The sequence below is a fragment of the Rhinolophus sinicus genome, chromosome 5, assembly GCF_057876585.1.
Source record: "Rhinolophus sinicus isolate RSI-liver-muscle chromosome 5, RSI-T2T, whole genome shotgun sequence".
Classification (NCBI taxonomy): domain Eukaryota; kingdom Metazoa; phylum Chordata; class Mammalia; order Chiroptera; family Rhinolophidae; genus Rhinolophus; species Rhinolophus sinicus.
In genome coordinates, this window is record NC_142505.1 from 111,096,450 (window position 1) to 111,111,103 (window position 14,654).

General features: G+C 64.3%; 1 protein-coding gene across 2 annotated transcripts in view; it reads left to right on the top strand.

The window, feature by feature from the left end:
• INTS1 (integrator complex subunit 1) overlaps positions 1-14,654 on the top strand; it is a 29,868-nt gene that overhangs the window by 14,227 nt on the left and 987 nt on the right. For both annotated transcript variants that reach the window (XM_074314027.2, XM_074314026.2), the window contains exons 19-44: positions 82-211; positions 412-588; positions 661-810; positions 1,246-1,425; positions 1,502-1,606; positions 2,392-2,559; positions 2,646-2,757; positions 3,320-3,481; positions 3,959-4,105; positions 4,370-4,468; positions 4,687-4,811; positions 5,839-6,093; positions 6,539-6,698; positions 6,989-7,129; positions 7,456-7,630; positions 7,705-7,828; positions 8,512-8,642; positions 9,198-9,285; positions 9,378-9,604; positions 9,746-9,869; positions 10,861-10,994; positions 11,421-11,613; positions 12,288-12,415; positions 12,684-12,796; positions 13,482-13,595; positions 14,453-14,523. In XM_074314027.2, the coding sequence (XP_074170128.1) occupies positions 82-211; positions 412-588; positions 661-810; positions 1,246-1,425; positions 1,502-1,606; positions 2,392-2,559; positions 2,646-2,757; positions 3,320-3,481; positions 3,959-4,105; positions 4,370-4,468; positions 4,687-4,811; positions 5,839-6,093; positions 6,539-6,698; positions 6,989-7,129; positions 7,456-7,630; positions 7,705-7,828; positions 8,512-8,642; positions 9,198-9,285; positions 9,378-9,604; positions 9,746-9,869; positions 10,861-10,994; positions 11,421-11,613; positions 12,288-12,415; positions 12,684-12,796; positions 13,482-13,595; positions 14,453-14,523 (3,733 nt within the window). The remainder of the gene's footprint in view (positions 1-81; positions 212-411; positions 589-660; positions 811-1,245; positions 1,426-1,501; positions 1,607-2,391; positions 2,560-2,645; positions 2,758-3,319; positions 3,482-3,958; positions 4,106-4,369; positions 4,469-4,686; positions 4,812-5,838; positions 6,094-6,538; positions 6,699-6,988; positions 7,130-7,455; positions 7,631-7,704; positions 7,829-8,511; positions 8,643-9,197; positions 9,286-9,377; positions 9,605-9,745; positions 9,870-10,860; positions 10,995-11,420; positions 11,614-12,287; positions 12,416-12,683; positions 12,797-13,481; positions 13,596-14,452; positions 14,524-14,654) is intronic.

The window sequence follows — 14,654 nt, forward strand, 5'->3', positions numbered from 1 at the left end:
GTCCCCTGCCCGCCCTCACCTGTGCTGTCCTGGGGGCTCTGTGTGGCTCTCTGACACGCCTGTGTTCTCTGGGACTTTCAGAGGGCCCCCCCGGAGGCCTCCCCCTCACATCCTGGACCAAGTGAAAAGCCTCAACCAGTCCCTCCGCCTCGGGCACCTGCTGTGTCGGAGCCGAAATCCCGATTTCCTCCTTAACATCATCCAGAGGCAGGTAAGTCTGCGGATGGGCCGGCGGGCTTCACGGGCTTCGCAGCTCTGGCGCTAAACAACACCGTAGCCAGGGGAGGGCGCCCGGATGGGTGCGAGGACCGCCCAGGACTGCGCCTGCCTGAATGGCAGCCGATGGGCACAGCAGGGAAGGGAACGCGGCAGGCTTGAGTCTGCGGGAGCTCAGTGTCGCCGCCCCTGCAGGCCTCGTCGCAGTCCATGCCCTGGCTGGCCGACCTGGTGCAGTCCAGCGAGGGCTCCCTGGACGTGCTGCCCGTGCAGTGCCTGTGCGAGTTCCTGCTGCACGACGCTGCCGACGACTCCACCGGAGAGGAGGAGGAAGAGAGCGAGAGCAAGGAGCAGAAGGCCAAGAAGCGGCAGGTTGGCCCCGCCCGCCCACCCCACCCTGCCCCTGGCCCTGCCGCCCACCCTGAGCTCCCCTTGTGCTTGCAGAGGCAGCAGAAGCAGCAGCAACTCCTGGGCCGCCTGCAGGACCTGCTGCTGGGCCCCAAGGCTGACGAGCAAACCACGTGCGAGGTGCTGGACTACTTCCTGCGGCGCCTCAGCTCCTCCCAGGTGGCCTCCCGGGTGCTGGCCATCAAGGTGAGCCCGGCGGCTGGCGCCACCCTCGTACTCCGCTCCCCGGCACCACTCGCGCCAAGGGGAACTATTTTACCCCCCCAGACCGCCTTCCTCGCCAGTTTCCACGCACAGAAGGAATGGTTCTAGTAACATCTGCCGGAGCCAGTCCCCCTCCTTGTCCGGTGTTCCTTCTCTAGTGGCAGTGTGACTGTCCCAGGTCACTTGGTGTCTGGTCCTGCATGTCTCGTCAGGCTTTGCTGAACGACAGTTTCCTGAAGGAACTGCTCGTGCTGCTGCTTCCTCCTTGCATTTCCAGCAGCTCTGACGGGACGCGGCGTCTGTTACCTGGCAGCCCGCGTGCCCTCCTTGGGCTTCAGGAACCAGTCTGTCCCCAGATTGGCGTGACCGGCCGAGCGTGGTGTGGAGGCCTGGCTTAGCACCTGTATCTGCTTGCAGGGCCTGTCCCTGGTGCTGTCGGAGGGCAGCCTGCGGGACGGGGAGGAAAAGGAGCCCCCAGTGGAGGAGGACTCTGGGGACACAGAGACGCTGCAGGGCTACCAGTGGCTGCTGCGCGACCTGCCCAGGCTGCCGCTGTTTGACAGTGTGAGGGCCACCACCGCCCTGGCGCTGCAGCAGGTGAGGTCCTCGCGTGGCCGTGGGGACAGGCAGTGCACTGTCCACGGAGCGCGCTCACACAGCCCCCCCACCCCAGGCCATCCACATGGAGACTGACCCACAGACCGTCAGCGCCTACCTGGTGTACCTGTCCCAGCACACGCCCGTGGAGGAGCAGGGCCAGCACAGCGACCTGGCGCTGGTGAGGGGTGGGGACAGCAGGGCCGCCCTCGGGGGGAGGCTCCTAGCCCCGGCTTCTTTTTTGGTGGCCTACCATCCAGAGCAGGCATCGAGTGTGGGAAAACTTGGTGCCAGACTAGCTGCTGTGGTCCTCAGTGTCTAGTGGCCTTTGTCGCTCTGGGAGGTGATTTGGCCACACCTAGGGGCACTTGCTCAGAGGGCAGGGTGAGGTGTGGGCCGGCCCAGGTGGCTTCCATAGCAGGTGGGCAGTTGGACTCAGGCACGTGCCCATTTCCTCTTCGATCACTCTTTTCTGGCCAGCTTTCTTCTCCCCTTGCTTTCCCGTCGGTTCATTCTGGGCTTGGTGACCTAGCGCGATTCCTGGGGGTGAGTGGGATGAGGGCATGGGCAGACAAGCAAAGGTCCCTGGACGGGGCTCTTCCCAGCCTGGTTCCTGCCAAGGGACTGGCCAGGCAGAGACCCTTGAGGCGTCACTCTTAGGAGCCTTTGGTGTGGTGGCTGGCGTGCCCAACACCTCTGCTGGGGTTCTAGTAGGGATGGTGCTGGCTGTTGGCAGACGGCCTTCTCCTTTGGGGCCTAAGAATCGCGCACTCCATGCAATCCATCAGTGGGCGCTCTTGGCTGGGCATGCGGTTGTGCCGAGCACGGTGGGGCACTAAAGGCAGCCTCACAGGGTGTGCCAACCTGTGGGCTGCTGGTCTGGTGTGACAAGGGGAGACAGCGGGGCTGGCCAACGGCAGGCTCCCACTGGCCCCTGGGAGCCCTCTGACGGCTGCTCGTCCCCAGGATGTGGCCCGGCTCATCGTGGAGCGCTCCACCATCATGACCCACCTCTTCTCCAAGCGCTCCTGCCGCGCAGAGTCAGACGCTGTGCTGGCGGCCCTGCTCTCCATCTTCTCCCGTTACGTCCGGCGCATGCGCAAGAGCAAGGAAGGGGAGGAGGTGTACAGCTGGGTAAGGCGGGCAGGGCCCCCACCCTGGACCCCACGCCCCCCCCCCCAGCCCAAGCCGCGGCCCTTCACCCCTTCCTCCCCCCGCAGTCGGAGTCGCAGGACCAGGTCTTCCTTCGCTGGACCAGTGGGGAGACGGCCACCATGCACATCCTGGTGGTCCACGCCATGGTCATCCTTCTGACGCTCGGGCCGCCCTGCGGTGAGCAGCCCACGGGCCGCTGTGGGCGGGCAGCTGGGGTGGGGGGCCTGTCCTGGGGCAGGCTTCCTTTATGCCGGTGAGACCTGCCCCGGCCGCAGGGGGTGCCGATGGGAGGGGCTCTGCGCCCACCCTGGCTTTGGGCAGGGCCCAAATGTAGATCGTCCTCTCCCTGCCTGTCCGAGAGGGTTCTGGGGAAGCGTGTGAGATCCTGTGCATGGCAGGACCTCCTAAACCGTGGAGACCCTCAAGTCTACAGGCCTGTGATGTCCAGTGACTCCTCCCTGCTTGGCCACATACTAGTGACGTCGTGAGATGCCTGTGGGCAGTGCCCGGGACACCTTCCTATGCCGCCTCCTTGCTCTCAGCCCAGCCAGTGAAATTCCTGGTTTCATGGTTGATTGTCCCCGGCCCAGGGCCTCAATTCCCGCTGATGAAGCAAGGATATGCAGTGGTCCTTCCAGCCTGACCGCCAGTTGTTCGCGGGGCCCAGGCTCTGGACAGTGACATTTGGAGGGGCCTCGTTGAGCCATCTCTGTTACTCACCCTGTCGTCTTTCCTGAAGCTGGTGACAGTGAGTTCCAGGCTCTGCTGGACATCTGGTTCCCAGAGAAGAAGCCCCTGCCTACGGCCTTCTTGGTGGACACATCGGAGGAGGCACTGCTGCTGCCCGACTGGCTGAAACTACGCATGATCCGCTCGGAGGTCCCTCGGCTGGTGGACGCTGGTACTGCCAGGCTGGGCGGGGTGGGCGGGCAGAGCCTTCCTGCTGGGCCTGGGCGTGAGTTCTTGCTGTGCTGGACGCGGGAGAGGACACCCTGCCGAGAGCCCTTACAGCCAGGTGTCAGGCATCCGTGTGGAGCGGTGAAGATGAGGTGGTCTAGGAATTTGGAGAGAAGGCAAGGGCCGGGGGCCTCAGGGTTGGTTCTGGAAGGACATCCCGCTGGGCGGCATGTGGGCAGGGCAGGCCGTTTGGGAGGCAGTTTGATGAGTAGTGGGGCTGCCTCGGCGAGCGCGGTGAAGGGCACACCCCAAGGAATCTGCCCTCTGTGAGCTATTGGGAGCCACTGGCGACTCCAGGGCAGCTGGGAGCCGGGAGGAAAGGAGCCGCGGGGCCTGCATGCAGCCATGGAGCAGGTGGGAGCCTCGTGAAGGTCCCTGGCCGCACCCTGAGCGACGCTTGCTGAGCAAGTGTGCCCCTCAGCCTTGCAGGACCTGGAGCCCCAGCAGCTGCTGCTGTTCGTGCAGTCCTTCGGCATCCCCGTGTCCAGCATGAGCAAACTGCTGCAGCACCTGGACCAGGCGGTGGGCCATGACCCCCAGACGCTGGAGCAGAGCATCATGGACAAGAGTGAGCCAGGCCTGGGCATGTGCCGGGGGGAGGCCAGGCCAGCACTGCCCAGTCTGGCACGCCCAGGCGCCAGCATGCCGTGTGGGGCAGTGAGGATGGGCGTTGCTTGGTCCTGGCCGAAAGGCCCCGTGGGCGGTTCTGGAGTCTCAGGGAAGCATGGTGGGCTGCACTGGGGTACCCATGTCCCAGGCAGCCTTCTTTGTGTGGCACAGGGAGCACCGCCACCATCCATCCAGGCTCCAACCCCTGGCTGCTGTTTTGCAGATTACATGGCTCACCTGGTGGAGGTTCAGCACGAGCGGGGAGCTTCTGGAGGCCAGACTTTCCACTCCCTTCTCACAGCCTCCCTGCCCGCCCGGCGAGGTACTGGCCCAGCCTGTCCTGTCCCACCCTGCTCAGCGCACGGCCGATGAGGCCTCCCAGGCCCAGTGGGAATGGTTGCCGCTGCCCAGTGTCTGAGCTCCTCTTCCAAGGCCCTGAGCAGCCTGCGAGCCGGCTCTTCTCTCTGGGTGGTGGGCCCCTGGCGAGACTGTCCCTAGGATGGCTGGAGTTTACAGCTGACACCTGTTCCCTCCCTGCAGACAGTGCAGAGGCACCGAGACCCACAAGCAGCCCGGAGCCGCCTCCGGGCCAGGACCGGATCCGGGCTGTGACTCAGGTGCGGGCACTCGGCCCTGAGGACGACTTGGCTGGCATGTTTCTGCAGGTACTGCCACTGTTACCTGGGCCGACCCTCTCCAGAAGCCGGGTGCCCCAGGACTCACAGCAAGATGGAGAGGGCTCTGAGGCCGGCCACCTGGGTCAGAACCCTGGCTGCCGTCCTCGGGGTTAGGTGACCCTCTCTGTGCCTCAGTGTGCTCCGTAAGGTGGGGCTTAGAGCGGTGCTTGTGCGGCGTGTGCAGTGTCCAGGCAGTGCCCAGAGGTGCCATCGCTCCCCCCACCACCTAGCAGTAGCAGCCTGGCCTCTGGGCCTGGCTCCGGTGGGCACGTGCTCTGCCGTGTCCATGTTGTGAGAGACAAGCAGACGAGCCTGTGTCCTCACACACGCAGCCCTCCCGGGGGACCAGACTCTGCTCACATTCTGTGTTTTTTGCATCCTCACTGAGACATGGTTCCCGTGCCAGCTGACGCCTGTTCCCTACGGGGTTCAGTCCAGTGATTTTCTGTGTATTCAGAGTTGTGCGGCTATAACCCTGGCCGAGTGGAGCTTGTTTTCAGCAGCCCAAGGAAACCCTGTGCCCTTCAGTACATATTTCTTGTGTCTCCTGGCCGCCACTGCTCTGCTTCCTGCTTCTGGGCTTGCCTCTTGTTGTCACATGTGTGTACCTGGAATCCCACAGCTTGTGGTCACATGTCCTCAGCCCTTACACACACAGCCACACTTGTGCAGAGTGTGCGCCCATCCTTTCACGCTTGCACACACCACCTCGTATCTCTGGGAAGGGTCCTGCTCCCTGCATCCTCGCTCCCTCTGCGGCCAGTGCGTCTGTGGTACGTAGAGGGGCCGAGGTGGGCAGGCTTTGGCTCGCCCTGCTCTCAGGCCAGGCTGGGACCCCCACACAGGCCCCTGTCTGCAGTTCTCGGCATGGACCGCGCTGCTCCCTGAGCAGGGAGCCCCCAGCACAGGCCTCAGGCCAGCGAAGGGACAGTGCTGGTGACGGAGTGCAGGGCGAGATGAGACTGGGCGCCACCTCTGTGTGCCCCTGCTGACCGCCACCCTTTCTCTGCTCCAGGTGTTCCCGCTGAGCCCGGGCCCGCGGGGGCAGAGCTCCAGCGCCCGCCCCGTTGCCCTGGCACTGCAGCAGGCCCTGGGCCAGGAGCTGGCACAGGTCCGTCAGGGCAGTTCCGAGGTGACGGGCATCTCAGTGCGCCTCCTACAGGCTGTCGCCACCCTGCTGAACTCCCCACACGGTGGGGCCCTGGTGATGGCCATGAACCGCAGCCACTTCCTCGCCTGCCCCCTGATGCGCCAGCTCTGCCAGTACCAGGTGGGTGCGGCCAGCGTCCCGGGACACGAGGCCTCCGCCGGGCAGGGACAGCCTCAGCCTTCAGTCCAGGCCCCCTGAGTGACGGGGTTGTGGGCAGTCCCTACCCCTCATTATGGAGACTGTCCGACATATGAAAGGGGAGGCAGTGGGCCTGCCGCCTGCACTCGGTGATTTTTCCACATTCATTTGACCTGCTTGCGTTTATGTGAGTGCGGTTTTTTGTTTGTGTCTCTGGGTACGTATGTTTCTTTAGTCTTTGTTCTTCTGAACCACGTGAGGATAAGTTGCAGATAGCACACCTCGCCACAGGGTATTTTGAATGATCTCTGATGTGCTGGGGCACCTGGGTGAGCACTGTGGGGAGGCCATGTGACCATGTCCCCTGGGCGGCCAGGGCGGGACCCTCTGAGCCAGTGGAGCCACGTGTTGCCTGTTGTCCCCACAGCACTACGTCCCTCAGGACACTAGCTTCTCGTCGCTCTTTCTCAAAGTGCTCATGCAGAGCCTGCAGTGGCTGGACAGCCCTAGCGTGGAGGGCGGGCCCCTGCAGGCCCAGCTCAAGCTGTTTGTGACCCAGTACTCGGCACGGCGCAGGCTCAGTGACGGTGAGCTGCAGGACAGGCATGGGCCAGCCAGCACCTGCCAGTGAGGTTCTCAGGCCGTCTGCTCTCTGTCAGGGCCATGACAGGCTCGTTAGCACAGAGGGTGGCATCCGTGTGGGTGTGGCCAAGGGGCTTGGCTCTTAGGGCTTTGGGGAGGCTCCCCAGGGAGGGAAGTGCACGTGGGGACCGTGGGGAGTCGGCAGTTCAGGGACTCGCTGGACAGTCCAGGCTGACAGATGTGAGGAGTAGAGGCCGAGACCAGGCCAGCCAGTCACACAGACGTGTCCTTGCAGTGCGGAGTGGGTTCCTGCATCTGGCGGAGGCCCTGGCATTCCGTGGGGACGTGGAGGTGGTCAGCTCCACTGTCCGGGCCCTCGTCGCCACCCTGAGATCCGGGGAGAAGTGTGGCGTGGAGCCCGAGCTTGTCAGCAAAGGTACCTGGGACCCGGGCCTGTCAAGATACCAGCCCTGCCAGGCGGGCCACGCCCTGTGGCTCCCCCAGCCCTCGCCCAGGCTCTGCTCTGGGGAGTCGTGCACGTGATGAGTTCACAGCTGGCGCTGGGCGGCTCACTCCATGGCCTCCCTTTACCCCAAGGGAAGTCCCCGAGCCTCTGCCCACTACTGGCCGGCCCAGGTGTGGGCACTCGAGGCATTGTTGGCACAGGGAACAGTGGGCTGTCTCTCCCAGAGTCAGGTGGTCTGAAGGCTGCCGGGCCCCTTCCCCAAGCTGTAGGGACACAGCATGGTTTTCTGTCCTCAGTTCTGCGGGGCCTCATCAAGGTGAAGTCGCCTCACCTGGAGGAGCTGCTGACCGCGCTCTTCTCTGCCACCTCTGCCGTGCCCACCTCCAGGCCCATCATGGTGGTGAGCTCCCTGCTGCTGCAGGAGGAGGAGGAGCCCCCCGCCCCAGGGGAGCAGGACGCTGACGGCTGCAGGTGAGCTGCTGGGGTGGTGACCAGCCCGGTGGGCAGCCCTGCCTGGCGTCTCTGAACTCTCCCCTCCCCCTCAGCCTGGAGGCTGTGCAGCTGGGACCGTGCTCAGGGCTCCTGGTGGACTGGCTGGAGATGCTGGATCCCGAGGTGATAGGCAGCTGCCCTGACCTGCAGCAAAGGCTGCTGTTCTCCCAGAGCCAGGTGGGCTGCCATCGGCTGAGAGCTGGACTCTCATCTGCCCAGAGGGTCCCATGGCTCTTCTGAGTAGTCACACCAACCGACCAGATGTGGTTACTGGGCACCGGGGTGGGGCGGGGTCCGTATTTTGTGGGCACAGGTCCTCACAAAGGGGACTGCAGTGCCACAGTTAGTGGAAGGGAGCGCGGAGCCCGGCACCCCCTGACGAGGAGGGACCCAGCCCTCGGAGTAGTCAGAGCCTGTGTCGAGGCCCTGCACAGAGCGGCTAGGGGCCCCCTGCAGGTCCCTAGAGAACGCTAGAAAGCACTGGCCGCCTCAGAGGGCAGGAGCTGGGAGCCTGGCCACGACCCTACCGTGCACTCACTCACGGGTCTGTTTGCTCCTGCCTGTTAACCTTAACTGCTTGTTGGTGGCTGTCTTGGAGAAGACCCCCAGGGGTGTGGTTTTGGTTTGTTCTCTCATTTTGGCACTTGTGTGCCCCCGTCTCCGAGGAGGTGGTTCAGCTCTGCACACATTTCACCTGGAGCTGTGTGCTGGGCCTGGTATGCAGGCAGCCATTCTGCTTCTCCTCCGGGAGCTTTGGGCTTTCCTTGAAATGGCTCCTTCTCTGCTGTCTGTGGCTCCCTGACCCCACTCAGCCGAGCCGGTCAGCCCAGCGGGATCATCCAGGCTTCCTTTCTCCCTAGGGTAAAGGTCACTCCAGCCCCCAGGCGCCATCTTTCCGACCCTACCTTCTGGCCCTCCTCACGCACCAGTCCAACTGGTCCACGCTGCACCAGTGTATCCACATCCTACTGGGCAAGAACCGGGAGCACAGGTGAGCCCCTCACCTCCCGGCACATCGGTTCCATCAGCTTTGCTGGAGGGCCCTCCGCCTGGCTTCCCCGCATCTCTGGGGCTCCCTGGGCTGCCCCTCCCTACAGTGGTGCCCCAGGAAGGGGGCCCTGTAGTGGGCATCGCCTCCTTAGGGTACAGAGCTTGCCTGATCCAGGTGCCACTGCTCTGAGTGCTCAGCAGGGCAGGCAGCCAGGGCATGGAATGGGCCACTCCTCGGATCACGTGAACGTCTGTCATCCACTGTGCCCACTGGGGGCACCAAATGACCCACTGTGTGGCCGGCAAGCCCGGAGGGTGGGCAGGGCTGGCATGGGGTAGGGAGAGGCCAGGCAGACGGGGTGAGGCACGTCCTCTACTAGCTGACTTGGGCCCTTAACTAGAGGCTCCTGGGGAAGGGGTGTTTGTGGCCTAAACCCACACAGAGAGCCTCTCACCAGGTGTCTTCTTTCTGTCCCCACACCGCTGCTTTTTAGTCTGTGCCCAGAAGCAGACAGGCCTCGTGCTCAGCCAGGGTTCCTTCCTTGCTTCCCTCCAGGTTTGACCCTTCGACCTCTTTGGACTTCCTCTGGGCCTGTGTCCATGTGCCTCGGGTCTGGCAGGGCAGAGACCAGCGCACGCCGCAGGCAGGTCTTGGGGTGCACCCCCCCCGCAGGGTGGGGTGGCGGTGCAATGAGCCTGTGCTGTCCTGAGGCTGATGGGTGGGCGCCTGTTGCAGAAGCGGCGAGAGGAGCTCGTGCTGCGGGTCCAGGCCTCTGAGCTCATTGGCCTGGCGGACCTGGTCCTGGCGGAGGCGGAGAGCAGGAGCCAGGACGGGGACGCCGCAGCCTGTAGCCTCCTCCAGGCCCGGCTGCCGCTGCTGCTCAGCTGCTGCCGTGGAGATGCTGAGAGCATCAGGAAGGTGACGGCACATCTGACAGGCTGCATCCAACAGTGGGGCGACAGGTGCGGGTGTGATGCCTGGGTTCAGGACAGGCCCCTCCCCCCATCCCCTTGCTGATGGGACTGGAGGTTGCCCCTCAGGTGCAAGCCCCATGGGCGGGAGCCCCAGCGCCAGCCTGCCCAGCCCCCCACTGTTTCTTCCAGCGTGCTGGGCCAGCGCTGCCGAGACCTGCTCGTGCAGCTGTACTTGCAGCAGCCGGAGCTCCGGGTGTCGTTGCCTGAGGCCCTGATGCACGGCAAGGGCGCCACTGCCAGCAGCACCTGCAAGGTAAGGGCCAGCGGCCGTGCTGAGGACCACCCTCGCCTTCGCTTTGCAGCTGGAAACCCAGACAGGAAACAGAAACACGTTTTCCCAGGTGTCCTCATCACCTGAAGGCAGAGCCAGCCTCGCCATCCCATCTTGGGGGTGGTCTCAGAAACGATCTTTCACCTTAAAGAAACCCTTTGGGTGTGGGGCAGAGGAGAGTGGGTGTTGTCCCCCATCCCCCATTTTTCCTTGGTAAGGGACCATCGACACAGAAGCTGTGTGATGAGTTTTGACATTCGTGTACCTTGAAACCGCCCACAACCAGGACAGGGAGCATCTCCTTCCCCCTCAGTGTGCCCGCCTGCCTGTCACCGCAGTTTAGCTTGCACTTTATGGAGTCCGTCAGCACAACCATGTGGCATGCGTCTTTGCTCGCAGAGTGACCATGTGGCACTCGGCAGTATGGCCAGGCGGCCCGCCTGTCCGCCTGGGAAGTGGCTCTGACGGGCGGCCCTGTGCTGAGCCTCGGGCACAGGTCGTGGGACATCTGCCTTCACTTCTCTTGCTGTCTGGGGCAGGGAGGCAGGCCTGGCACCCTGCTCTCTCCTCGTCACCTTGCAGACCTGCTGCCCGCCCTGCTTCTCTTGCAGTGGGGGGAACTGGTTCTTTCTGGCCATGTTTCCTTCCACTTTTGTGCATTTCTGCCTCGCTCAGTTGAGCTCATGCTTTACATGCAAGGCTGGTCTTTCCCAGCTGTCAGATCATTGTGGCAAAACTGAGCTTTGGTTTGGCATAGAGGTTGGCTTCAAACCCTACGTGTTCACGATTGCCTGGACTTGACCTGCAGAAGTGCCAGTGAGCACTGAGGGAACAGGTATCTCTGGGTCACTGCATGGCCATGCCAGGTCCTGGGGGCACGGGGACCCTTCAGGCTGGCAGCAGAATCTGGAGATGGGCAGCTGAGACATCAAGGCTCGGTAGCCCCCGCCTCTAACCGCTGACTCCTTCCCAGCTGGACGTGCTGGCGCATCGCTTCATCACCCTCCTCGCGGACACCAGCCACTCCCGGGCGTCCGAGAGCCGCGTGTCCGATGCCAACACGGCTTGCCGGAAGCTGGCAGTGGCCCACCCCACACTGCTGCTCAGGTACTGCCCACCATTCCAGGGCCCCAAGGGCGTGCTCGAGACAGCTCCCCTCCTGCCCCCACCCAGCAGGCACTCGGGGCCCCCAGGCCCTGCCTGCACTACAGATAGGGTTAGGGACCCGGTCTTTTGACACATGAGCAAAAGTGCAGGCATTGGTTGGGCTGTGACAGCCCAGCATGGCAGTTACAGCTTCGACTCAGCTGAGCTTGGTGGGAGGGGCGGGGGGGGGGCTGTGTGGCATGTGTGGCAGCCTTTCCGGATCCCTGGGGAGGGGAGGGTGCGTCTGCAGCCTGTGTCACCTGGGGCTCCTTCGAAATGCAGCCCCAGCCCGCAGATCAGACCATGGGTTTCGCCAGCTCCCAGGGCGGGCGGCATGTCCGTGCTTCTGGGTGGCTGGGACCACTGAGCACCGTCCCCTGTGTCCAGGCATTTGCCCATGATCGCCGCCCTCCTGCACGGCCGCACCCACCTCAACTTCCAGGAGTTCCGGCAGCAAAGCCACCTGACTTTCTTCCTGCACGTGCTGGGGGTGCTGGAGCTGCTGCAGCCGCATGTGTTCCAGAGCGAGCACCAGGGGGCGCTGTGGGACTGCCTGCTTTCCTTCATCCGCTTGCTTCTGGTGCGTGGCGTGACCTGCCCCCTGAGAGAAAGGCCATCCTGTCCGCTGGCCTCTGCCCTCTAGATGCCACAGCCTGAGCAGTGGGGCCCCTTCTGGGATGGCGCAGGGCCGGGACCCAGGAGCTGTGTGCCCTGACCCTCGCCTGCCTCAGCCAGCTGTCCCCCCATCTGAAATCACTTCCCATTCAGCTCGTCCCCTTCTGCCCCATTGCCCAGCACTGGAGGGTCCTGCCCCCGTCCAGCCAAGGCTGCTGGGTGAGGGCAGACACGGGCCACGGGACCCTTGCAGGGGAGCAGAGCCCCTTGGCCTGCATCAAGGGCAGGGCCAGGCTGCCCGCCCTGGGGACCAGCCCTCATCCGGGGGAGGTCCCCAGCTTCTCAGGTGCCTGGAGGAACCCCACATCCTTCGAAATCCAGTGTGGGTTCAGGGCTGCCTTCTCTGCAGTCGCTGTACCCCTGCTGAGCCTGTGACCCATCTCGTCACGCGCTCCAGTTGGGTATCTCCCTGTTTGCACTGGAAGTTCATGAAGGACAAGGGATCCTTAATGTCCCACCTGGTGGGCAGCAGGTGGTGGCATTGGTGGTGGCCAGGGTCCCTTGCGAGGCGTCCAGGGGAAGCAGCCTGGGCAGGACGGGCGCACCTGGCTCAGTGCCCTGTGTTGCTGCCCTTTGCAGAACTACAGGAAGTCCTCGCGCCACCTGGCCCCCTTCATCAACAAGTTCGTGCAGTTCACCCACAGGTACATCACCTGCAACGCCCCCGCGGCCGTCGCCTTCCTGCAGAAGCACTCGGACGCGCTCCAGTGAGTGTGCAGCGTCCCTCCGGCCGGCACAGGGCGGGTTGTCGGGGCTGTGCACCCCCGAGGCGGGTGGCTGCCAGGAACAGATACTGTCCCCAGGGCCAGCAGGGTGGCTCAGGCCAGGCTTCCCAGCCCCAGACGCACCGCTGTCCTGAACTGCTGCTGGCCACGCCCTGCCCTTGCACAACCCAGCTGCCCACACCCGGTGTCGGCCCTGCCCCGCCCCACCACCTGCGGCCGTGTCCTCACAGTCCCCCTGTGCCCTCCCCAGCGACCTGTCCTTCGACAGCAGCGACCTAGTGATGCTCAAGTCCCTCCTCGCAGGGCTGAGCCTGCCCAGCAGGGACGGCAGAGCCGACCGAGGCCTGGACGAGGAGGGCGAGGGTGAGTGGGCCATGGGGCTCTGCTGGGAGGGGCTGCAGGCCAGCAGCACGGCGCCCTCGGGACCATCGCAGGTGTCCCTGGGCGTGGCACGTGCAGGCCGCACTGCGTGCTGCCGCTCCCGCCCTTCCGTGGGAAGCTAGCCGAGTCCCCCTCCATCCTGTGTCCCTTACTGCCCGATGGTGACCTGGGCCCCGCAGGCAGGGCCATCGATGCTGCAGCACATCCAGTGAGCAGCTGGTGGATTAGTGAGCGAGCGACTCAGCCATTCTGCTGCCCGGTTTTCCCAAATTGTCTATGTTGAGTGTGACTCTTCGGTAGTCCATGGAAACACGTAGCACAGCATCCAGCACTCAGATGCCTTTATTGAGCGCCTGCTGTGTGCCAGGTGAGCACAGGAAGGGAACAGAGCTGGTGAGAGGCGCGAGGGAGAAGGGCCGAGTCCCAGTCTCGCCCTGTGGCTCGTTGCATCACGTTTATGGAGCGCCCATGGCACCAGGCCCGCTCAGCCTGGTGCGGTGCCCACATCTTCTGGGGCTGCTGGGCAGGATGGCCCGCGCTCGCCCTCACGAATCCTGGAGCCTTGGTGTTGAGTGTTTCCTGCACTACTCCCCCGGGTGTCCTTTGTGGACAGCACGCCGGGGGTGGCCGCCTCTCTGGCCAACAGCGTTGGCTTCCTGTCTTCCAGACGAGAGCTCAGCTGGCTCCCTGCCCCTGCTCAGCGTCTCCCTCTTCACTCCTCTGACCACAGCTGAAATGGCCCCCTACATGAAGAGGCTTTCCCGGGGCCAGACTGTCGAGGGTGAGTTTGGGAGCCGGGGTGCCACGGGCCCTGGCCATCCAGGCTGTCACTGCAGAGGCCCCCAGACAGCAGGTCCCTGCTGGGCCGCGGGGCAGGCTGGGCGGTTTCCTCATGGTGGGGGCAGAGAGCATGCTGGAGGAGGAGACAGGGACTCGAGGCAGGGGAGGAGCGGCTTGCTGGCCGGTCGCACGGGGAGCAGTCTCCAAACAAAGCAGGTCGGGGAGCCCCTGCAGTTGAGAGGAGACCTGTGGAGGGGAGGCTGGCAGTGGGCTGGCAGGCGGCCACTGGCGTCTTGAGAGAGCAGAGGCCTGGGTGGCCCTGCGGTGTTGGGCTGTTGGGCACCCTCAGAGGTGCTGGGAGTGCCCGGAAGTGAGTGTGTGTGGGGTCAGCCCCCCCTCAGACGAGCATGGGGGCTGGGCAGCCACATGGCAGGAGGGGTGGGACCAGGGCAGGTCTCCGGGGATCGCGCTACAAAGGCAGAGCCCTAGCCCCTCAGATCTAGGGGAGCAGGGTCTGGGGTGTGCACCTCGAAAGCTTCCCAGTTGGCCAGTGCCCGTCGTTGAGGGAAGCCAGCAGGACTCCTGGGCCTTACCAAGTGCCAAGGACAGTGCAGAAGGTTCCAGGAGGCACTGCTGCTGTGTTGTGATCTGCCGCTGTACCCAGGGAGCCTGCACAGAGGCTGGAGCAGGGCCCCTCGCGTCCCTGCGAGGCCCTGGATCTCTCTCCCTGCCGGGCAGATGGATGAGGCTCAACATGGCCCAGGGGTCCTGGCCTCAGGATGACCCCTTCTGCCTATGGGTTGTTGGGGGACAGAGGCTCACTCCCTGAGCCCTCACGTGGCCCTGTGCCCGTCTCAGATCTGCTGGAGGTTCTGAGTGACGTAGACGAGATGTCCCGACGGAGACCTGAGATCCTGGGCTTCTTCTCGGTGAGGGAGTGGGGGACCTAGGGGCGGAGCCGCTGGCAGCATTTCAGGGACTGGGACGTGGAAGCCCCCGGGGACCCTGGGCTGGGAAGCCTTCGGGGCGGGGGCAGCATGCATTGGAACCTGGCCCGTGT